This window comes from Pan paniscus, chromosome 5 (assembly GCF_029289425.2).
Source record: "Pan paniscus chromosome 5, NHGRI_mPanPan1-v2.0_pri, whole genome shotgun sequence".
Lineage (NCBI taxonomy): Eukaryota > Metazoa > Chordata > Mammalia > Primates > Hominidae > Pan > Pan paniscus.
This window is the reverse complement of record NC_073254.2, coordinates 176,940,697-176,965,317: the sequence shown is the minus strand read 5'-3', so window position 1 is coordinate 176,965,317 and position 24,621 is coordinate 176,940,697. Positions and strand designations below refer to the sequence as shown.

The following is a 24,621-nucleotide window of genomic DNA, read 5'->3' as shown; positions in this document are numbered from 1 at the left end:
GTAATCCCAACACTTTGGAAGGCTGAGGCGGGCAGATCACGAGGTCAGGAGATTGAGACCATCCTGGCTAATACAGCGAAACCCCATCTCTACTAAAAACACAAAAAATTAGCTGGGTGTGGTGGCGGGCGCCTGTAGTCCCAGCTACTCAGGAGGCTGAGGCAGGAGAATGGCGTAAACCCGGGAGGTGGAGCTTGCAGTGAGCCGAGATGGCACCACTGCACTCCAGCCTGGACGACAGAGCGAGACTCCATTTCAAAAAAAAAAAAGAAAAAGAAAGAAAATAAATGAAGTGTTTTACTTTAATAATTAGGTAATCCCAATTTTTCCCCTTTACTTTGCTAGTCAGGAATGTAGCCTTAAATTTAATCATTATTCATCAGTAACTGCATTATCATGGTTTGTTTGCTTCTCTCTTTTTCAAACTTTTTTAAGAATTTGTAATCCGCTTGGAGCAGTCTTTGTTTATACAAACGTTTTACTGTAAGTCAGCTCAAATCCTTTCTGGAAGCACAAGGGTTATAAATTCTATATAAAAACATCATAGGATATGAAACATTCTGTCACACCAGGACTCTTTCAGTTAAAAGTGGCCACTGGTATATTTAAAAATAACCATTTATTTATAATTTTCAGGGATACATGCTGAAAGAATACCTCATCCAAGCTATTTTTAAACACTTTTATAAAGAAATTAATTCTTAAATTTTGATCATTAAGTTATAGAGTATCTGGGTCATACTTTATATTAAAATACCAGAGTATTTTAAAAAATTCATTAGAGAGGCTAAAATTGCATCAATTATATTATACTTCATACATTTTTATTGTTTTAATGAGAAATTAGGTTTGTAGGTAAATTCAAAGGTAAAGCTGGTAACAGTAAGTATGATATAAGAAGGGATATGACAGGACAGTCAATAAAAATGTTGGGGAAAAGTAAACTGCATTAATCTATTTGCAACGATAAAGTCATAGTCATTTCCTCTATAACTTCCCCAGTTACCTTTACACCAGTTACCACTAGATCTTATGAATAGTTTAAACTTCAATAAATAAGACTCGGAAAAAGCAGCGCTAAAAAACCAGGACAACTTTCAGGTTGTTACCCCCCACAAAATACCACCTGGCCCACAACAACATATTCATTTAATGTCATCTAATCAACTGCGGTGGAAAAAGGCAGAATTGAAAAAGGTATATTTCCTATATTAACCTAATTATTTAGGCATGTCCCCTTCTCTTACTTCCCCATATATATACACGAACCTATATAATATTTTAAATAAAGATTCAACATTAAGTATTTGACTTAAAAGTGCATTTAGTGATACTACCTGATTCACCATCTTTGGTCTTCCACTAAAGACCTGTGTTATCCTTCACGGCTGGTTGCTCCTATTACGGTTATATGGTGTTTGTACCAAAACTCTGAAAACTCTTTGAGCAATCTAAGGAGTTTGCCTAAAGCAGATGTGCTGCAAACCAAGTAGATCTGTACCTATGCCTTTGCTTTTGCCTTCTTTTAGGTGATCTTGCTACTCACTAGTAATACCATGAGCTGAAATGAGCGAGGGAGGGTGAACCCCAATCACTGCAGCCACTATGCTACCATCTGACTCTGAGGATAAAGCTGGGGTGCAGATCAGTCTAACACTAGTCACTAACATCACATTTCCGAATTATCAACATATTTTAATTGTCCAAACTATACACCTGTAATTATTCCTAAGGAGTTAGAAATAATTCACAAGTTAGAAATAATTCACTTGTTAGGAATAATTAATTAAAATGTATTAAAACCTAGAGGATTTCACCCCTTCATCTTCACTCGTCCCCATAGTTTAGTTTTTGGTAGCTCAACAAACCAAAAATGGCAGCATAATACTGGGGAAATTCTTAAAAACACAAGGTTTATTAATGTAGTTTTCTCTTCTTTATGTTCTTCTGTGCAGGGTAAAACTGATAAAATATAAAAAATATAAAACTGAGGAACATGAAATAAAATGGATGCAGAAGAACCTCAGTGGCATTTACACTAACATTCTCTGCATCCAAAGAGGACTGCAGCATCGGGGTTCAGCAATGAAGTCACAGGCTAGGAGTCCCGGGGATCTGATTTAGACAAGAGTCAGCCGCCTGTTCCAGTTCCTTGCTCATAGGAAAGGAATGCTGAATCTCAGGGAAGTGTGGTGCACCGGCAGCCCTAACAGGCCCTGGAAGCCAAATATCATTTCACAAAAGGAGGAGGGCAAAGAAAGGGCAAGAAATTGACATTCAATGGACACTTGTGAATGTGGCAGGCACTGCCCAAGTGGTTTATGAACCTTAGATCTCATGTATGTGCAAAGTACTCTAGGTGGAGTATCCCGGCTGAAAAGCTCAATTAGGTGTGAAATGTTCTTTGTCAAACAACAACGTGCATATTAAGATATATATATCTGATACCCCTAAAACAGGCCAGAATTATATGAAAGATGTTTTATCCCTATAAAACATAGAAAATGCCAATTAAGTCAGCAAAAAAAGTAGTAAAAATAATAAAATCCTCATGAAGCCACTCAAGAAAGCCAGCATAAACATTACTCTTCTACACCAGGTGTTCACAAAAGGGTTGGGAGACTTGGAAGGCAGTGTTCTCTTCCTCTGAAATCACCAGCACTGATAAGATATGACTCAATGCCACCTGAATGTCTTGTATAAAAAGCTCTGACCACAGTTGTGTCATAGCCATTGCTGCTCTTAAATTTTCAAATAGTCAAGACTTCCACAAGATGGCAAAACACTTCTGTGAAATTATATGTGCTGAAAGTATGAATTCTGCAACTACAGGTACGTGGTTCTCTGAAGATAAAATGAAAAAAGATGTTAAAGTATTTTCAGTAACCAGCATCCCAAAAGTAGATATTTTCTGTTGAGGATTTCTTTTCTTATTCCTGAATGTGTTATGGGAAAGAACAGACATTAATAAGCTAGTGAAATAATTTGATTTTTTATTTATTTTTCTTTACATCTAATATAAAATCTTAGACATTAGACACAATAAATGATTATTAAACATAACTGAATTTTTCTGCATCATTGAGATGTGGAAAAGACAAGATACTGCGTCTTAATTGAGGATGTCAACATTTAGGCATGCTGGCTAAAGAAAGGCATAAATGCAGCAACTATGGGGCTGGGCACTGTGGCTCACATCTGCAATTGCAGCACTTGGGCGGGTGGCAGAGGTGAGAGGACCACATGAGGCCAGGAGTTCAACACCAGCCTGGCAACAGAGTGAGACACCCTCCACCCCCACCACCCGCTGCCCCCCCATCTCTACAAGAAACTTAAAAATTAGCCAGGCGTGGTGGCACATGCCTATAGTTCCAGCTATTCGAGAGGCTGAGGTGGGAGGCTGAGCCCAGGCGTTCAAGGCTATGATCATGCCCTTGCACTCCAGCATAGGTGACAGAGCAAGACTCTGTCTCAAAAACATATTAAATAGAAATAAAGAAATAAATGCAGCAACTATGAAAAGCAAACACATTTGGGGAAATTTGACCACATTTGTATTTATTCAAGAATACCCCTAACTTTAATCAAAATTGGCAAAATAGTTTTTTTATTTAAAAGGAGAGACTGTTTTAGCCTTGAAAAAGCTCACAGGATGCCATGGTGGCACCATGCTCAGGAGCAGGTGCCTGAAGGAGCTGCTGTCATGACTGGAACAAGCTCCAGACAGACCACTATTCCACCACTGTTCAGCTGTCCTGCCATTCTGGAGTCTCTATTTTCGTAGATGGAAATTACAGCTCAAAAATAATCCAAATCAAATTAAATATATAAAAATACATGCATGTTAAGAAATCATTAATTTTAATTTTTCTTGTTTCATTAATTGCCCTTGGCAACTGCAATATGTTTCATCTTTAGCTTATACAAAAAGAATTTTTTAAACAAATTAAGCCAAAAGTTTTTCCTTTCATCCCTAAAGCAAAACCTTTGCTCTTTTCTTTGTCATTTCCTGGGGTAAAATGACAGGGCTTTTTAAAAATGAAAAAAAGAGGGGGAGGGGCTTGATTTTTTTTTTTTTTAATTAGCCCTTCAGAGTTCAGAGTAATCTTTCTAAAGTCCCATTTCCTCTGCTAGGATCCAAATGTACAAGAAACTCCTGGTGCTCAAAGTGGTAAGCCATTTCTACAAAATAAAAGGGGATATCTTTCAAAATAGCGTGTTAAAGCAAGGTTCCCTGCACCATCGCCCCATACTCACACGCCCTAAATCTGCGAAAAAGAGAAAAACAAGTAAAGGCATTAAATTTGTAGACTATGCCATACATACCTATATCCCCAAAAAGTTTCAGAGAAGGAGGAATTAATAATGAGACAAATTAAACTAAGAAATATTCCTCCAAAATGAACTAAATAAGACTGTAGTCCAAATCATTCAAAAGTATATATCAAACAAAGTAATACAAAGTAACTTGTCTTTACCCAAGGAAAGGAACCTATTTGGAAAGAAATTTACTGCACTATCCTAAAAGCAAAGAAAATAAGACTAGCCTGAGTCCCAACTGAACTACAGAGTTTCAATTTTTATCTTGGGACTGTGCTCTTGCCCTAGTCCCAGTTACAGTTAGAGACACTCTGGGATGATGTGTGGAGTTGTTTATACACAGTCGGCTACAATACCCTTCAAATCATCTCCAAAAATTTAAATGAAATGCAAAGTTATAGCCAACGCCATCAATCTTTCAACATCAATTCTAATTTATGACAATGTTTTACTTCTATAAAGAACTATATAAGAAATAAGGCTTTAGTAGCAAAGATGAGTGAGTTGCTTCCTTTTAGATGTTACAGGATTTGAGCAAAGTTATTCAGGACTTGCTTTACTCTCATAAAAATCTCTGGGCATTCCTTTCTCTTCCCACCATCGTTTCCCTGTGTTTGTCAGCAACGCCACCAACACATCCTGGTCACACAGATTAAAAACCTCAAAAGCATCTATCCTCCTTCCCTCCCTCCCTCCCTCTATTCGAACAATTTTCTTCCTCTGCACTCCCACTGCCACCACAATTTCACAGCATCGCTGAGCTAACACTCTCAAGTTGTGTCCCTGCTCCAGGGTCATGACAGCATTTCGAAAATGAAGTTTTGCATACGTTAAAAGGGCGTTACAATGCGCTTAGTAACCTGAAAGCTCTAGACTTTCGAAATACTATAGAAGAATAGAGTGGGGGCTTTAGGCAGGCACATAGATGTCAGGAAGCCCTGTCTTTAAAATTCACACACCTCTATCTTGGACACTCACTAATGGGCATATTTACTTATTTTTTTTTTGAGATGGCGTCTCACTCTGTCGCTCAGACTGGAGTGCAATGGCACAATCTCGGCTCACGGCAACCTCCACCTCCCAGGTTCAAGCAATTCTCTTCCCTCAGCCTCCCAAGCAGCTGGGATTACAGGCGTGCACTGCCACGCCCGGCTAACATTTTTTTTTTTTTTCATATTTTTAGTAGAGACGGGGTTTCACCATGTTGGCCAGGCTGGTCTCGAACTCCTGACCTCAAGTGGTCTGCCCGCCTTGGCCTCCTGAAGTGCTGGGATTAAAGGCATGAGCCACCACGCCTGGCCCATTATTCTTCTTTTACTAGCAGTTTCTAGTGTCCATTAACTAATATTTTCACCTTTGTCGTTGTTGAGACAGGGTCTTGCTCTGTTGCCCAGGCTGGAGTACAGCGACGTGATCACTGCTCACTGCAGCCTCCATCTCGCAGGCTCAAGCCATCCTCCCACATCGGCCTCACAAAGTAGTTCAGACCACAGGCATGCCCTACCACACCCAGGTAATTTTTGTATTTTTAGTGAAGATGGGGTCTCACCATGTTGGCCAGGCCGGTCTCAAGCTCCTAGGCTCAAGAAATCTGCCCACTCACGGCTTTCCAAAGTGCTGGGCCACCGTGCCCAGACAATATTTTCATTTATATACAACCAGACTTTCAAAAATGGTGTCCAATGAATGAAGTGTCATATTACCATTCTAAAGCCAAACTTTTTCCAGGTACAGCATAATTACAAAAGACCAACTACACATTTTCCCCAGGTGTGGACTGACTCACTGCACAGCTCAACCACCCATGCCCATGGGGAAAGGAAAGACTCAGGGAGATCCCTACCTACGCAAGTCAGGAAATTCTAAAAACAGGAAAGAATCTGCAGGCACAGGTGCCAGGAGGCCGCAGCACACTCGGTGGTCCCCAGGCTCACTGTGGCCTGCTTTAGAAAGGACATCTGCCTGAGGAGCAGACATGGCTTCTGCCACTGCCTCAGTGCATACCATTTTGTGCTCTGACAGAAAGAGCAGTGAGAAAACAAGTAAAAATGAGAACTGTAACACACCACTCTACCCAGATCAAAACCAGTGAGCTCTAAACACTCACACACACACACACAGAAAAGCCGGACGCGGTGGCTCACACCGGTAATCCCAGTACTTTGGGTGGCAGAGGCGGGTGGATCACAAGGTCAGGAGATCAAGACCATCCTGGCTAACATGGTGAAACCCCGTCTCTACTAAAAAAAAAAAAATACAAAAAAATTAGCTGGACTTGGTGGCAAGTGCCTGTAGTCCCAGCTACTCGGGAGGCTGAGGCAGGAGAATGGCAGGAACCTGGGAGGCGGAGGTTGCAGTGAGCCGAGATCGAGCCACTACACTCCAGCCTGGGCGACACAGCGAGACTCCATCTCAAAAAAAAAAAGAAAAAAGAAAAGAAAAGAAAAAGAAGAAGAAAAAGCTTGCAGGGGATGCAGGAGGCATTCTCCAGGAAAACAGCTTGGGTTGCATTAAAGACGAACAGGGATTTTTCATGTCTCTGGGTTGCTACTACTTCCATTCATGTCAATCTCGGTTTAAAAAGCATAGTGTGTTTATGAATGACTTTTTAGTATAACAAATGTAAACCTGAGATTTGGAGGTGAAGGGAGGCCTCAGATACATACCCTTAGGGCCTTCCTTTCCCCACCAAGAAATGAAAAGCAACTGCCACATGATCAACTTGGTTCAGAAAACCGTCCGGTTGGCATTAGCCTTTGCATTACAAAGATTTCGGCATCCTGCAGCTTTTTCATCTATTTGGTTGGCTGGTTGGTTTTTCTGCCTCCCCTTTTCCTTTCCCATGAAGTTTTTTCCTTTTCCCTAGACTTCCCTATATGCAACGACATCACGGCTCCCAAACTGATCGTACAGGAGAGGAAGGAGGACCTCTGGAATCTCTAGGATGAACAAGAAGAGGGAGACCACAGGAAGGTCTGCGGCTCTCCAATGGCCTGCACAGTAAGATTATATACTCAGTAAGGCAACCCCAAATCCCTCAATAAGTTCAAGTGTCCCTGCTACAAAAGCAAATGGCATCGGAGAATGGAAGAGAGGCCACCAAACAGCACACAGGAGCCGTTTCTGAAGATTTCAATGTACCTGCACTTTACTCACTCCACTGACTTTTTCCCAAATGCAAAGGGTCCGTTTTTATCAGTGCTTTTTCTCATACACTAACAAAGATGGCTTTTAATGTAAAATTTTGGAGCTAGAAGGTGCTAGAGTTTCCTAAATCTAACTTACTCATTTTTCAAAGAAACAGAAGCTCTGAGAAATGACGTGTATTGCTCAAGGCCAGAACCTTAGCTGAGAGTCTGCCCTGTTGGCATTCAGTGTGGCGATTAGAACAGGTCTCCCAGCCAAAACATATTATTTTATAAAAACAGTAAAGCCATTGTTTCTTCCATACAAGTCATTATAAGCTGTTTATTTTCATTTTTGTGAGGAGGAAAAAAGGCAAGTAATATAAACTACTTTCAAATCACAATTTTTACAATGACCCGATGGTAAATAAAATTGTAGTTAAATATTTATTTCATTTCAGTCTAATAATCAGGTTACATCGAGAGCTCTAAAAAATTAGCTATTAGTAAGTGAATGCTAAAAATGATATATGTAATTTTAGAATATTCTCACATGCAATGAACACGTACCATATGCACAGATGCATGCACACAGACAGCAACAAATACAAACCTGTGCACTGAAAAATGTAAATGGTATCTCAATCATGAACCAAGTAGAAAGATGTGCACACCATGATCTAAAATCGGGTACAATTTCGGTCCTGTGGAAAGAGACAATCGTACCAACATGCTTTTTTTTTTTTTTTTTTTTTTTTTTTTTTTTTAAAGAATGCATTATGAAGAAAAGTAGTTGAGAAAGCTTAGTCACTTTTTTGTGGCTTACAGCTTTTTTCTCCTCTTTTATTCCAGGCTTAAACAAAGTTCAGTGGGGCATCAAAATGCCTGTTTTAAATTACAGTCTGTATTTTAAAATAGAATGCACGCACGGCATGTTCCTGAAGCTAGGGGGTGGGAGTGTTATTCACGGAAAATTGAAGGCTTGTTGAGTCAATAATCTTCTTTCACACAGTAACAATTTTCCGCTAAAATTTCTTGACCCAAACAAAGGAAAACAAGACCATTCAGTTATTTTACAACAATTTAGAGAAGGCAAAAGAAAAAGATGAGAAAACAAGAGAGACACCTCTAAAATCCTACATTGTGAGGGAAGAATGGGAAATTTTGGCTCAGGTAGAACCTTCTCTACATGTATTTATTTCCTCTCCTAAACTGACAGTTAACATTAAAAATTGTTACTTCCAGTCCCAAAGAAACATAAACCAGTCTACAAATGCTACTATGAGCTCCTGCTGGTTATATATCCCTTGTTATATAAAACAGATGTGTGCCTTCAGAGTTACCTGCGAAGTGAAAATCTGTAAATTAAAAGCTATTTCCCACCTAACTTGGATAATATAAAGTAGAATGCATTCAACGCCTCACACCGGCCATTGCCTGCAGGAGCTGGAGGCAGCAGATCCCAATGCCCAGGAGAAGCAACAGGAGGAGGAGGATGGGTGGGTGAAGATGGTGGCATCTAGCCCAACATGGCAGGCACTGCCATGCCAAAACCAGAAGTGCAGGCTAGGGTGAGAAGAGGGACCTCAGAACATTAGAGTCATGTGGTTTTTTTTTTTCTTTTTAGCATAAAAAATAAAAAGTTACACTTGCAGGAGCTGCAGTCCTGCCCTGGCCTCTGCACCATTGTGGAGCTCCTTGTATGCTCTGCTCTAGGTGGCTCTAGACTCCCTGAGACCCACTCTGGCTCCCCCTTCTGCTGGCCTGAGGCCCATGGGGTCCACGCTGCCTCTTTGGCCCAGGCATCCAGACCACAGAAGAGCTCCGTGGCCTCACAGAGGTCACTGGAAGAGCTGCAAGCTGGTCAAAGCCTGCCCATCCCTCATTTGTTATGGCAAAATTTGTATGCTGACTTTTCTATTAGCCAGGAATATCTGCATTTATCATCCCTTACTTAATGAGCCTCATTTATCAACTATAGATCATCCTTATCCTTCTATTATCAAAACCAATATCCTGCAAATCAGTTATGTTTCAGCCTCTCTTAATCTCCAATTTTGTCTAGTGTCTATTTTTTTATAGTACTCCTTCATACTCCTTCATTAATTTTTTAGGAACTAATTGACACTCCTATAAAATGGGTTGAAATTCATTTCCCCCATATTTTAAATGGAAATCTTCAGAATACTATATGAAAAAGTTTGCAGGGGCATGCTTAGTTGAAATGTATTTTAAAAAATTAAACAAATTCTTAAAATTAAAACATTACCACTAAGCAAATATCTCAGCTATGACGAATTCAGAATTTTATTTTAACGAGAACTGAGTATGTCAACTTAGAAACACTTTGCACACAAACATCTGAATTATTTAAAAGCAAACTATAGTTCTTTCTCAATATTAATTTATTCAGACTTTCCATTATATTTAGCCTTTTTTTTCCTGGAAGAATTCCAAACTGTTAAGGTTTTATTGAATTTTCATTTACAGAACAAATATTTAAATGGAAGATTGTTTTCAAAGAAGGAGAGAGACATACCTTCCTGCTTCCTACCTTGTTCAAGTTCAAGCATTATCCTTTATTTTCAAAATGACTATCAATATCATGAAAATATCCTAGGGAATAAAATCACAGGATATCACATCCTAAAGAAATAATCCATTTTGGAAAATAAACATCTGTCAGAGTCACTATCATATTTTTTAAATTCAGGTTTTCCAGCAAGGTCCTGAAATGCTCTTAATCTTAATCCAAAAATAACTGATATCTCCAGATAGAATAGACCAGTGATGAAAATTATGTTCAAGAACCTGATGAATCCGAAGAAGCTGAAGTATTGCATGTTCCCTTTAAAACTTCCCCAAGACATCAAAATGTGTCTGTACCTTTGGTTTTGAAACGATGCAAACGATAAGGTACGCCTGTAGATGTTCTGGGGGACAGGGCACCATCCTTCAGAGAACCTCCTCTTCCTCCCTGGCACAGGAGGCTTCCATTTTATAAAATATTTTCTCTGAAACTCTAAAACTCAACATAGCCTAATAACATTTTGAGAATACTGATAATAAACAGCTTAAGTCTTCAGCAGCACACAGGAATCATCCATGCCTGAACACTGAGATAAGCCTGATGACAGATATGGGTTTTCCTTCATTAACTTATAATTTTTTTAATGTTCATAATGATTTGAGAAGGATCAATCAACGGAAGACAGCTCCACTCTTAACCTTTTAATGACAACCATTTAAATCAACCTCAAATAAAAAGGTTTCAAAATACTTCATTCAATAGCCATACACCTAATTCTTACCTGGTAGATTTTAACTTTTGCCAAAACCTGCCAACTCACAGGTTCAGATGGTCTTAGCAATTTACATTTCTAGCTGGGTTGGACTGAGAACTAGCAAAAAGCTGAACCCAGTTAAAAAGCTTTTCCCGGTAGTTTCCAATCATTCACAGTATTATCAAATCTACATGCTTAGAACATCCATATGAATGTCAGCAATATTCAAATATGCTTCCAAAATACATGACCTTTTACCACTAACCAACGTAAGTGTCATTAAAGATTAAGAAACAAAAACCAACACAAACAGAGTGTTCTTCTTGAATTAAAGGCAGAACGCTGCATGCTCTGCGGCTAATAGCCAAGCCCAAAGAATATTCTTGGTAATAAAAGTTTTCCAACCATTCTCTTTCAGGCTTCCAATATCCTGTTTAACACCCTCTATTTCAAAGAACGACTAGCATTTACTACCTCCTTCCTTTCACAAAGAGCCAAAAAACATATGTTTTATCTAAAGCCCAATATTTCCGTCTAATTGCAAACTCAACAAAAGTGCCATAAGCACTATTCAACACATTTAGGGATTTTTAGTTAACTCAGAAAGATCAAACCCTTTTCATGCCAACCTCTTTAGATATTTCCTATTTAAGGAAGAAAGGGTCACAAAGAGGTTTTTAATGACCTGATGAGCCTTCTAGAACAGCCAATATTTATAGAAATATTTCACAAAGTCCTAATAAAGCAGTCCATTTTCAAACGCTCTTAGAGTATGACTGCCAAACTGATTGTATTCCAAACTGATTGTATTCTATATCTTAGGTAAACAGAGTAATGAACCTCCTATCTGAAATACAAAGCTAGCAGCATGCCTCTCTGAAGAATAAAACAAATTAGTTATTTTTAAACTGAGGAATATTAACAACTCTTCAGATCCCTGGAGGGAAAAGCACTATAAGAAAGTGCTTATATAGTGTTTTATAAGAAAATAAAACTTTTTCCTTTTTCATGTTTACTTCCCTTTATACATGTTTATGAATATTTTATTAACTACCCATCTGTAATATAATTACTGAACTTATGATTACCATTTCTGTCAATTAATTTTTTATAAGTAAAAAAGATGTATTACTAAGAACAGAATGCTTTTAGGGTATCTTTAGCTTAATTATCCAAAGTGTCCACTTCTTTTCCTAAAGCTATGGTTACCAAAGTAAATCCAAATGTCACTTGGTAAAATAGAATCATTTTAAGAATAACACCCGCCTGGCGATGCAGGCATCCACTCATTTAATCACTCAGCAGCACCAGCACAGAGAGCACAGGTGCCCCGAGAGCCATTCAATGCCACCTAACAGATCCCTTAGCAATTAAAAGAAAATTCTGAAAATGAGGAAATAATTTATTTTAAAATAATTTTTATAGAAATTTTTGAGGAAAATATTTACTGAATAGGACATAATAAATACCATGAAAAGCTTCCACTGAAATAGGGGAGCCAAGACAATGTTCAGGATAACTATAATAAAAGAATAATAAATGCCACAAGAGGTGAAAATTTAACAGAACACTCAACAAAAAGTGTATTAAATCATATTTGAGGGCTATCTTGGAATATAAATTGAGGGATATCCAATGTTTATGAAACAAGGAAATAAGTAACTGACAGCATCTTTTAGACATTCCACTGTGTCTTTAGCTTAAATGCTAGGTTTATTTCATACCAATATTAGAGGTCGTGAAAGCTAAATGTGCTCAAATTTTAAGTGATAATAGTCTAAGAAAGAGAGCTCTTCAATGTTAAGATTTATCAATAACAGTAATACCAAGGATGTATAAACTAATATAACTAAACAGGGAAATGCTGTACGACTAAGAGGTACAGAAATAAGTGGACGATATTAAGGAGGATTTGTTCAGTGCTTAGGTCTGAGTCCACTAAGCAAAAAGTAAATATGACTGGTCATGGCTCCAAGACAACAAGAGAACAAGTTATTAATTTATCAATCATTTGCCTTCTGCAGATGATGTGAAGGTCTATCTAAGTTAGCTGGAAAACATAACTGCATTGCCTACTGAAGGTCATCAAGAATTTAATGGCACGCAAATACAGAAAAACAGGTTCAAACAACAGTGAGGACAACTTGCTGAGGGATGAAATTATAGATGTAGCATAAAGATACTGGAAATGCCTTGATTTCTTATAATGCAAAGTTGTTACATTGTAACAAACATGCTGAAGAAAAATCTACTTAGGATACAGGTAGAAAATATCACATGCAGAAACATTACAAACCTATCTTTGTAAGCAAAAAGACTAAGAAATTACTACTTGAGAGGCATTCTTGTCATTGTCATTACATAAAATGAATAGAATAATTACACATTAGAATCACTATGCTGCATTTCGTAAATGGTACAGATAACACAATATACTTAATTCCAAATTACAAAACTACAGGTTTCAAATATCATGGATTGACTGTAGGTGAAAAGACAAAATTTATATCCTTGACACCTGAAAAGGAAAACCATAGCACAAGAGTAAATCTACAAAGGATCCAACAACAGCAAATTCAGATGTGATAACAAATACAGCTTCATGGGCTCTCCAGAATCAACCCAGCCAAGTTAGAGGACTACAGTATCTAATAAAAGTAACATTGTAAAATACAGACTATTAGAGCCGTAACAGAGTATCAACAAATCATTCCCTGAAACCACAATGACCTTAGCTCTGTGCAACTTATTATAAGTATCCACATAAATTAAAATATTTGTAAGCCCCATACAGAAAGTTTTTACACATGCAAAGCCCTCGTGGAAAAAAAAAAAGTGGTGCAATAAATTTCATTTAAATACAGCCAAATTTCATCCTAACAGATTGGGGGTTTTAGGTGTAGCAGGTTATCTTACAGTTTGTCCTTCATGCAGTGACTGAATCTTCTACATACTTAACGTAAAACCTGGAAACTCTGCTCTCTAAAAAGAGATTATTGAAATGTGCTTGAAGTACTATTGAGTCAACCAGCATCTTATTTATCTGTGAGTTACAAAAACGGAAAGAAAATACCAATTGGGGTATTTCATTAAAAAAAAACTTACATTATGGACAACTTTAAATACTTTTGGGAAGTAGGCAAGATAAAGGTTAAGGAAGATAGCTATTATACATACATAACAAGACAGAAATAGAACAATTCAGAAAACATTTAAACAGTTGATGACTATATTCGTTCATCTCCTAAATGCCTTCATCCACTCTTCCAGCAATCAACTTAAAAGCTCCTATCCCAGACCAAACTCTTCAGTCAGTTATCTGAAACTACAATACTTCATGCCATCCCTAATAACACTGTAGAGTTAGCTGAATGTCAACCATCCAATCCAACAGATCCATGGCAAAAGGCATGTACTAGTAAGTGATGCTGAAGTTTCTGAGTAGATAATGAAGAAAGCAGTTTACCACAAACTATTTTTATAGCTATGCAGAAAATCTGCATCCATTTATGACAAATTTACCAACCTGTGTCACAGTACAAAATCATCAGCCAATGACAAATCTACAAGGTCGAGCCTCTCCAAAACCACTAAAACACTGTTGAAAAAAGTGGAATTCACTGTTTACCTGCTTCCCATGCATCTATTTAAATTTCATAGAACCACAAAAGCTAATTTCCAATTACTTGGCAAATGTAGTATTTATCAACAGCATGCATGCCTCTGTCTCTCTCCTTCTCTCTCTCTCACACACGTACACACTACATGCTTACTAAGCTGCGAACTATCTGCTACAGAAAGTTTAGCAGCATACAACACAAAATCCATTACCTATTTCCCTCCTTCAAAACCAAATACCTAGACAACAAATACATCAACACAACTAAAGGGGGGGAAAAACACCACAATAAGATTTCACCCTCTCTCACATAAAAGTAAAAGGTATAAAAATTAGAGTTTCAAAAATATATCCATCAGATTCAAAGACAGTAGACATCCTGTGGTCATCACTTACCTTCTCTAAATCTGCATATACATTAAAATGTATACGGTATGGTACGCATGTCAAATGTCATGTTTAACATTCACTACAAATGTCTGTTCTCAAATGTTTAGAAGTAATATAATAAATCTAAGTTAATGCAAACATAGTTGAAATTCCAATTAAAATCATGGCTATACTGAATTCCCATCTTAAAACAAACGTTCTCCATAGAAACTAGGCAATGACAACAATTCTTCAAATAAATGTAAAAATATTTATTGGTATAGATTTATTCTTTTTTTTTTTTTTTTTGAGATGGAGTCTCGCTCTATTTCCCAGACTGGAGTGCAGTGGTGCAATCTCGGCTCACTGCAACCTCCGCCTCCTGGGTTCAAGTGATTCTCCTGCCTCAGCCTCCTGCAGATTTATTATTTTAGTTAATAAAGAAGACTTCCTTTAAATTAGGTTCTCTATTAAAAAAGGCAAATTAAGTAGATACGAACTATTTATGAGCATCAACATGATACCCCATATAATAGCCACTACTCTTATAAATAGAAACCCCAATCACCATATACTATTTACTGGTGGAAATAAACAGCTTTGTCAATTTTTTTTTTTTTTTTTTTTTTTTTTGAGATGAAGTTTCCCTCTTGTTGCCCAGGCTGAAGTGCAATGGCGCGATCTCGGCTCACCACAACCTCTGCCTCCTGGGTTCAAGCGATTCTCCTGCCTCAGCCTTCCGAGTAGCTGGGATTACAGGCAGGCACCACCACACCTGGCTAATTTTGTATTTTTAGTAGAGATAGGGTTTCTCCATGTTGGTCAGGCTGGTCTTGAACTCCCGACCTCAGGTGATCCGCCCACCTTGGCCTCCCAAAGTGCTGAGATTACAGGCGTGAGCCACCGCGTCTGGCCTCAAATTTCAAACCACCTTCTTTTGGGTGATTTCTCATTACATAAATAGAAAGTCCTAGAAGAAATTCAAATTACTATCAGGTATTTTATCTCATCATTTGTATCCTTTGCAAAGCGCAAATTTCTTTTAAGTTTTGACTCCTCTAAGGACACCTCTGTTCTGTATCGCTGCCAAAAAGCAACAGCCTAAAGAAAGCTCAACTGTACAACAGCAATAACCGCCTGCACACAAAATCGACCAGCCGCATAAAACCTTCCAACTGATGTCTACACTCTGCAACAGAGATATATACACATGAAATAGACTTATCCAGGACTACAGAACTCCTAAAAGGTAAACCTTGAAAAATTGACCACAAAATAAACCTGAAGTCTAGAAACTTCTCAATCATGTCATAATATAAAGTAGAACAAACAAAAACAACAGCTCTTTCTAAAAGTCTTTAACTCATTACATTTCCAAATCAGCACAATAATGTCTTACTGGTAAACTTGATGGTCTTTCTTGTTGCATTAAGTTCAAGTCTTCATGGTTAGGTTTTCCGGGGGCCAGAGGAGGTTGAGATCTAGTTCCATAGCCTTCCTGAGACATGTCCTAAAAAAAAAACACAAACACAAAGCACTTCATAAATATCTCAATGAGTTATAAGCTTCTTCAGTAACTAAAATTAAACAAAAGCTTGGCTGGGCACAGTGGCTCACGCCTGTAATCCCAGCACTTTGGGAGATCAAGGCAGGCAGATCGCTTGAGCCCAGGAGTTCAAGACCAGCCTGGGCAATGTAGGGAGACTCCATCTCTACAAAAATAATAAAAAATTAGCCGAGTGTGGTGGTGCAGCTACTTGGGAGGCTGAGGTGGGAGGACAGCTTGAGCCTGGAGGTGGAGGCTGCAGTGAACTTTGACTGCACCGCTGCACTCCAGCCTGGGTGACAGAGCGAGACCCTGTGTCAAACAAAACAGAACAAAACAAAACAAAAGCTTATCTCAACCAACAACTGTTACATTTTAGCAGGCATATAAATATGTTATGGCTATAATTTAATACATTATCAGAAGCAAAAATTTTAAAAAGCAGTGAATAACAGCAGAAATATAAACTATATATATATATATAATTAACAACTAAATTTATTATGAGACCATACCAAGTACTGTATTTGAGTTTTGCAGGAAGAAGACTAGTTCATAAAAACGGGGAGGGAGGTCAGCTGTAGCCAACCCAAACTGTCTTTAAACCCAGAGCGAACCCAGAGCAAACCAAAAGCTCCCTGGACTGTTGAATTCCGATTTTGGTCAAACTGCCTTTAATATTACCTCAAAAAGTTGAAATAACTAACGAAAACCTTACTATCAACTATACCTTAACAGGTCCTCTCAATTACCCACAAAACAGCGTAAATCGTTATTAAGCTCATAGGATCCTGAGGTTTCTATAAAACCAATAAACACGCATATATAGAACTCCATATGCTCATGGGGCATAGTTTTCAGAGAACCATCATAAAGAATAAAACAACAGTGGGGAACAAAACACACCCAAAAAACCTGAATAGGCACAATAAACTTATAATTAACACGGCCTTTCTGGCATCTTGTCAAACACTCTTCCAAGAGGTATTCTGCATGGTTTCAGCATTGTGCTGAAATAATTAGCATATATAACTCAAATACCACACCACACCACATTTACTGTATACCAGATCTCTAGCTACCTAACTGTGTATGCTCAGCTACTAAACATTCTACCAGTTTCCCCCTGAAGTCAAAGAGCAGGACAGAATTGTTAAATACTTATTATAGCATGTCTCAATTGGCACTGAAAGTTGAAGAACCAGTTTCTAATTGAAGAGAAAAAAAGAATGGAAAATATTGCTTTAAAATAAAATTATCTCCCTTCCCTTGTCAGTTCAAATATGTGTTGGTATTAAAGAAACATCATATACAAGTTCTATTTCTGTTAAGTCCCTGAAATATTGCTTTAAAAAATTCATGTTTATTACTTGAAATCCTATAAAAAGCTTCTGCTGTCCCACCCCTTTCTTGCACACTTAAAATTACATGGCTTCTTAAGCCAGGAAACTTTGGAGCAATAGCTGGTACCACAAAGTACACAAGCTGTACAAACTAGATTTAACCAGCCTAGTGTTGGTGCGACCTGCCTTTCAACACGCTCTGAAATACAGGAGCGTGCCAATAATTCCAGCTTTTCACATGTAGCCCTTCTTCCCTTTAAATACATCTCCATCAAAAAACAAACAAACAAAAAACAAACAAAAAAGCCTCAGATATTTAACCTCTACTAGTAATGTACCCAGTTCATATCATATTTTTCTAAGAGAATTCAATGCTATTTGTCTAGGTTTTTATTTGATAACAATAAGGTGAGAGTAAGAACAGGCAATCCAAGGACACTTACAGAGTGGCTCTGCAATCTGGTTGCCAGCAGAGGGTGACAATTAAGCTTGTGGGGCACAAAAGCAAAGGCTGAAAGATTATGACCACTCTCCCCACCACCTTCCCCCTCAAACACCACGTTTCTTCCAGATTCTAGATTTCCACTTGTCACACAGACTTCCCGCTGGGTGCCCTGCAGGTTCCTTTCCATAAACAGCATGGATTTCAAATCAAGCAGGGCACAAGGCCTCTATTCAGGGGCCTTCACCCTGTTACAAAAAAGCACAAAGGTGCAGGACAGCCTCACAATGGGCAAACAAATGAGCAGGCCCCGCCTCCTCCTCCAACACACGTGCACACAGTGTCTGCCCAATGCCTACTTTTTTTTTTAAAGTAAACTTCAGCTAGGAAATAGTAACAGGCTCAAAAGTCCTATGCATATTACCCTTTTATGTTTCTTTTTATTTTCTCTTCTTCGCTCAATGAACTGCTTTCTAAAGAGGCTGAAAAAGATCATTACAACTATAGTGGATAAACATTTCAATTTAGACATCGTCCCCCTAAAATAAGCAACACAGACTAACAGACTATGAAAGCTATCAGAAAAATGTATTGTGGCCTTACATTTCACTCTTTAAGGCTTTAAAAGTTCAAAATAATTAGATGCCACCAAAATCTCAAATACTATTCCTAACCACAAGAAGCTTTCAGCTATTAAGTACAGTTGGAAATAAAATCAAAACAAAATTTAGTGAGAACTATTGAAAAGGAAACGTGTTCTGCCTCAGCTTATGTTTGAACATAAGTATTAATTTAATAAGGGAGCACACAGAAAAGGTGCCAAGTTTAAACCCAGAACAATCATCAACTATATATAACTTACAGTGGGACTATAAAGTCTGTTTGGCTGCTTTAATAACGATATAAAAATATTCCATAAGAAACTTGAGCTTTTTCATCTTAAAAAGCTATATTTATTTTTTGGTACATACTTATTTTCATCTCAAGAAGAGCAAATACACAGTAAAAACGCAATGACAGTATCAGAAAATAAAGAATATGTTCAGCATCATATTTTATAAACGAAGCACAGCTTTACACTTTAAAACATTACTGCCATCTTTGGTTATTTGTAAGTTTAAGCAGCCAGTGAACACCAGTGTGTAAACCAATATACACATATAAATAATTACATTTATCTGCTGTATATGTAAAAAGTCATAACTCTTTAAAAGAATGCCATATTGTGGTAATACTGCAATGCACAAGAACCAGGCAATGGAAATGAGGTTTTTCCCTTTCAGAATTCATCAGTACTGTTTTTCTACATCTCACTCACAATCTTTTAACCATTGATGGACTCTGGCCTTAACCTTCTTTATGTTATGAGTCAAAGGTTAAAGGGCAACTGACTCACAAACAAAAGTGTGAAAAAAGTTTAGGGTAGTAGTAATTACACATTTGTTTCAGAAATTTTCAGTTTGGTATTTCTTCCCCCCGCCCCCCTCTTTTTTTTTTTTTAAGAAACAAGGTCTCGATCTGTGGCTCAGCCTAATCATAGCTCACCGTAGCCTCTAACTCCCAGGCTCAAGCAATCCTCCTGCCTCAGCCCACCCATGCCTCCCTAGTAGCTAGGACTACAGGCACATACCACTATGCCTGGCTGATTTTTTTTTTTTTTTTTAAGATGGAATCTTGCTCTCGTTGCCCAGGCTGGAGTGCATCGCGCAATCTCAGCTCACCGCAATCTCCACCTCCCGGGTTGAAGCGATTCTCCTGCCTCAGCCACCCGAGTAGCTGGGATTACAGGCATGCGCCACCATGCCTTGCTAATTTTGTATCTTTAGGAGAGATGGGGTTTCTCCATGTTGGTCAGGCTGGTCTCAAACTCCCAACCTCAAGTGATCAGCCTGCCTTGGCCTCTCAAAGTGATGGGATTACAGGCGTGAGCCACCGTGCCCAGCCTAATTTATTTATTTTTTTAAATATTTTGAGAGATGGGGTATCACTATACTTCCCAGGCTGGTCTCCAGCTACTGGCCTCAAGTGATTCTCCTGCCAAAGTGCTGAAAATCAGGAATGAGCCACTGTGCCCAGGCCTCTTGTAACAAATGTCGTAGACACTGACTGAATGCCTACTATGGGCTTATTCCCTTTGCTAGGTACTTGAACATATCACAGTATGAAATGAAACATGACCAGGAGGAAAACACTAGTATCCCACTTCTACTACAGGAAAGGGTAAAGATAACTATTACAAGGGCCTAGTAGAAAGGCCAGGAGCAGGAGTGCTTCTGTTTTCTTTCATTAGGAAATGAATAAAATCCTAATAACAATATGTAACTTTGAATAAAATGCAGAATAACCAAAACGTCAAAGACACTTTTTAAAAAATTAAAAAGGGAAAACATTCCCATGATATAAGCTTTGAATTTTTTTTTTTTTTTTTTTTTTTTTTTTGAGACTGCGTCTCGCTCTGTAGTCTAGGCTGTAGTGCAGTGGGCGCGATCTCGGCTCCCTGCAAGCACTGCCTCCCGGGTTCAAGAGATTCTCCTGCCTCAGCCTCCCAAGTAGCTGGGACTACAGGCATGTGTCACCACACCTGGCTAATTTTTTGTATTTTTAGTAGAGATGGGGTTTCACTGTGTTAGCCAGAATGGTCTCTATCTCCTGACCTTGTGAACTGCCCGCCTTGGCCTCCCAAAGTGCTGGGATTACAGGCATAAGCCACTCTGCCTGGCCTAGCTTTGGATTTTTTTATTTACCTTTCTGCAATTTTTCAATGTGTTATCAAGTTTAAATGTGAATTTAAATCCTTTTTCCTTTATATACAACTAGAGCATATTTTCTGTAAACAGCACATTGTTCAGCCTCTTAATATATTGTAGAGCTCATTCTATATCTGCAACTAAATATCTACTTTATTCTTTTTTTTATGGCCACACAACATTGCATTATTTGTAGGTGCAGTAACGTATTTAAGCAGTCACTTATTGATGTACATTTAGGTTGTTTCCAGTCTTCCGTTCTTCATACAGCACTATAGTAAGCATCCTTACGCATACATCTTCATATGAAAATCTCTGTAGCATCAATCTTTACAAGTGAAATTTCTGTCAAAGGGTTGTATATGTCCATTGTCACACTGCTATAAAGAAATACCTAAGACTGCATAATTTATAAAGAAAACAGGTGTAATTGGCTCACAGTCCTGCAGGCCGTACAGGAAGCATGGCAGCTTCTGCTTCTGAGGAGGCCTCAGGAAGCTTCCAATCATGGTGGAAGGCAAAAGGGGAGTGAGGTGGCTCACACAGTGGGAGCAGCAAGGGAGAGAGCAGGGAGGTGCTACACACTTTTAAACAACCAGGTCTCATGAGAACTCACTCACTATCACGAGAACAGCACCAAGAGGATGGTCTGAAACCTTATTCAAGAGAAACCGCCCCCATGATCCAATCCTCTCCCACCTGGCCCCACCTCCAACATTAGGGATTACAATTAGACATGAGATTTGGGTGGAGACACAGATCCAAACTGTATCAGATTGCTACATTTGAAATTTTAATATATACTGGCAAATTGTTCTTAACAAAGGAAGTATCAATTTACACTTACAGTCCATCATTCTGGAATAGAACAAAACTTACTCCAGGTGTCAAACTACATCATAAAAAGTAGCAAAACCAGAGCAGGGGATGAGTGGGAAGATAGGTAGACAGTAACCAAAAAAAAAAAAGAATTTAAGAGCATACAGACTATAAACTAACAGATGATGGAGGAATGGAGGAGGGAAAGGAGCACCTTGGTCCTTGACAAACAAATGGCAATGGCACCTAGTAAGAGGTCAGTGAGGAGGCCTCTAGATGCCAGCAAAATCCAACAAAGAGCGTCAGGTCAGAAACAAAATGCAACAGAGCCTCCATGGTGTCTGGATCTGGAATAAGTGATAACTGTCATGTTATTTAAGAAAAGTTTTTCCAATCCTCACATCAAGTATAGATATGCTAGGAAGAGAGTTAAGATAGCCACATTGTTATTATCTTGCAATAATTCAGAATGAGGGAATGAATGACGATTTGAGTAGTCTCAATAATTTCTTGATCCTTTTCTCTTTGTGCTTCGGAAATTCCCTATCACCAATTCCAAATTCTTAAAGGGAAACAGAAGCCTATCCCCAACATGTGAGGGTGGGGGAGAGGTGGCTGTGACCACTTCCACAGAGAGGATGCCTGGTGGCCACACAGCCTGCCACAGTTCGTGAAATCATCCCTAGGCTTCAGACATTTGGCATATTATTGACCTCCCTCCACTTTCTGTGTGTAGATGAATTTCAAATATCATTTCCAAAAGGAAAGCGATATAAATCCATACAACATGCACATCAAGGATGGCACGCTCAGCCCTTGCCACCTCAGGAAAGCCCCACTGACAGCTCATATTCGCAAGAGGGAACTTGTGACAGGTACTGTGCACAGAGGTAGTGTGCACGGTTCATCCTAACGACACCACCACAAGATAGTTGCTAGTGTTACCTCGTTTTTTCCTACCAGGAAACAAAAACTGAAGTCATTTGCAGAGCTAGCTTAAGAGCACCATGCTGGAGTATCTGAAAGTGATGGATATCTCTTCGTTTCTATAATAACTGTACACTAGAGACAACTGGAAGCTTCAAACACTATCACATAATAAGGGATTGAATATAATTTTAGCTTTTTAAGGTTTTATCCTGGGCTTCATATATTCCCCTAAATTCTCTTTTGAAAAATTATAATCTTAAGTAGTTTATACGTGGAACACTTCTAAAACATCAATTCCAGTAACATGAATAAGTAAGAAATACGAAAATGAAAAATTCTCTTCCACAGGTGTGAAGGCAAAGCCACACTCCTTATCATCAAGCATTACTAGAAGCCTACAGGCTGGCCGGCAAGCCAGGTGAAGGGGCCCGCCTGCCAGATTATGTTCTTTAAGGATCCTCTACCGGCTCTTCTCTTTCTCCCTGTCCTTTAAGAATGGGGGCCCCTCAAGTGTCTGTACCCCAAGGACTCCATGTGGCCCCCTGCTTGGTGGTGAATCCCAAATCTCTACAGGAGGTCCTTAACTGCATCCTTAATGTTTGGACCTTTGGAGAGAGTGCCTTGCACTCATCGGGTCAAGAAATGACCCTCCCAAATGACCCCACAGACCTGTTCCTTCTCCCTTGGGCCCCCACCTCACCGAAGGAGAGCACCCAAATGAGATTGCTCAGAGCCACCCCACACAACTCATTATCTCTTCTACAATCTGTGCACGTCTGACACATCACCAAAGCCCAAATCATCACCCAGTCCATCCCCTTCCTCCTGATCTGATGGCAGACACCTGCACTGCGGTCAATGCTGCTGACTTCCTCAAATACAAGTGCTCGGAAAATGCCTCCCGAAGGCCTACAGAAGGAAGTTTAAGTCCCAGTCTGGGCTCAGAAGAACTCTTCAGGCACCCTCCGGCCACCAGGTCAGCTTCTACAGGGCCGGCCCCAGGGTGCGGGGCAAAACCGTACTTCACCTGTTCAGCTGCTCGGGTCCCATGGGCCATGCGGCCACTGCTCCTCGGTGCCTTTCAGCCAGTCCAAGTGGATGCCCTTCCTCCTCCTTACTGTCCTCAAGATCCTGCTAGAAGTTAACCCTATCACCCTCCAAAACAACTACCTCAAACCAACCTCAAATGGGCTCCTCTTAAAGAACTTAGAATGCCATATATTAACTATTTGTGGTGTATCCCAAACTGGACACCATTTTTCTAAGACGGGGATGCTACCGTCTTGGATTCCCAAGGGCCCAGCAAGGATGGGTACTGGATAAAAGCCAGGTGAATGACTGAATGGTTTCTATGAGCTTATACTTAGAATTAGACACAGCAACACAAAAACAAATGTATAAGGACAAACACATAAAACTGAACAAAACTTGGGCACACATCCAAGAATATTTATCATGTTAGCAGCTACTCTGCCTGGTAAATGTGCTACAGAACACATTTTGCTGTTTGTTACTGGCAGTCTTATGGCAAAAGGATGACTGCAAAATAATGCAGTAAAAATATACTGGAAATTAAGACTGCAGAGAGCATCAATGATGCCACCAGAAGCGGGGGAGGGGGTGGGGGGGTGGGAATCAAGACATTTGATGCTTACCAAAAAACAGATCAGGAATAAAATATCCTACCTCCCAAAAAGTGATGAGTTTGACAAAACCTGCAGATCAAACCACTAATTTATAGGAAATAAAAAGGTCCAAGCAACATGTTAAACCATTGCAAATCAATCAGGAAATCCCAGGCTGTGGGAATCTCTACTAGACAAATGTCCCAGTTTCAATAAATAAATGGCAACAGAAAAAAATGAAAAGTGAGAGGACGGGAAGGAGAGGAGATGGAGGAAAATCCTAGAAATGAAGAGTAATTAAAAGATAACAACAAATTGTTAACACTTTATTTGGATCCTGATTCAAACTACCCCACAATGTAAATTAAACAACAATATATATTCCATTTATGAGATTATTGGAAATTTGAATACTGGATAATTGATATGAATAAATTATATTTTAATAGTGA

General features: G+C 39.0%; 1 protein-coding gene across 11 annotated transcripts in view; it reads right to left on the bottom strand.

Moving 5' to 3' along the window:
* ARID1B (AT-rich interaction domain 1B) overlaps positions 1–24,621 on the bottom strand; it is a 436,783-nt gene that overhangs the window by 259,362 nt on the left and 152,800 nt on the right. For all 11 annotated transcript variants that reach the window (XM_034963130.3, XM_034963134.3, XM_034963128.3 and 8 more), the window contains one exon: positions 16,117–16,227. In XM_034963130.3, the coding sequence (XP_034819021.3) occupies positions 16,117–16,227 (111 nt within the window). The remainder of the gene's footprint in view (positions 1–16,116; positions 16,228–24,621) is intronic.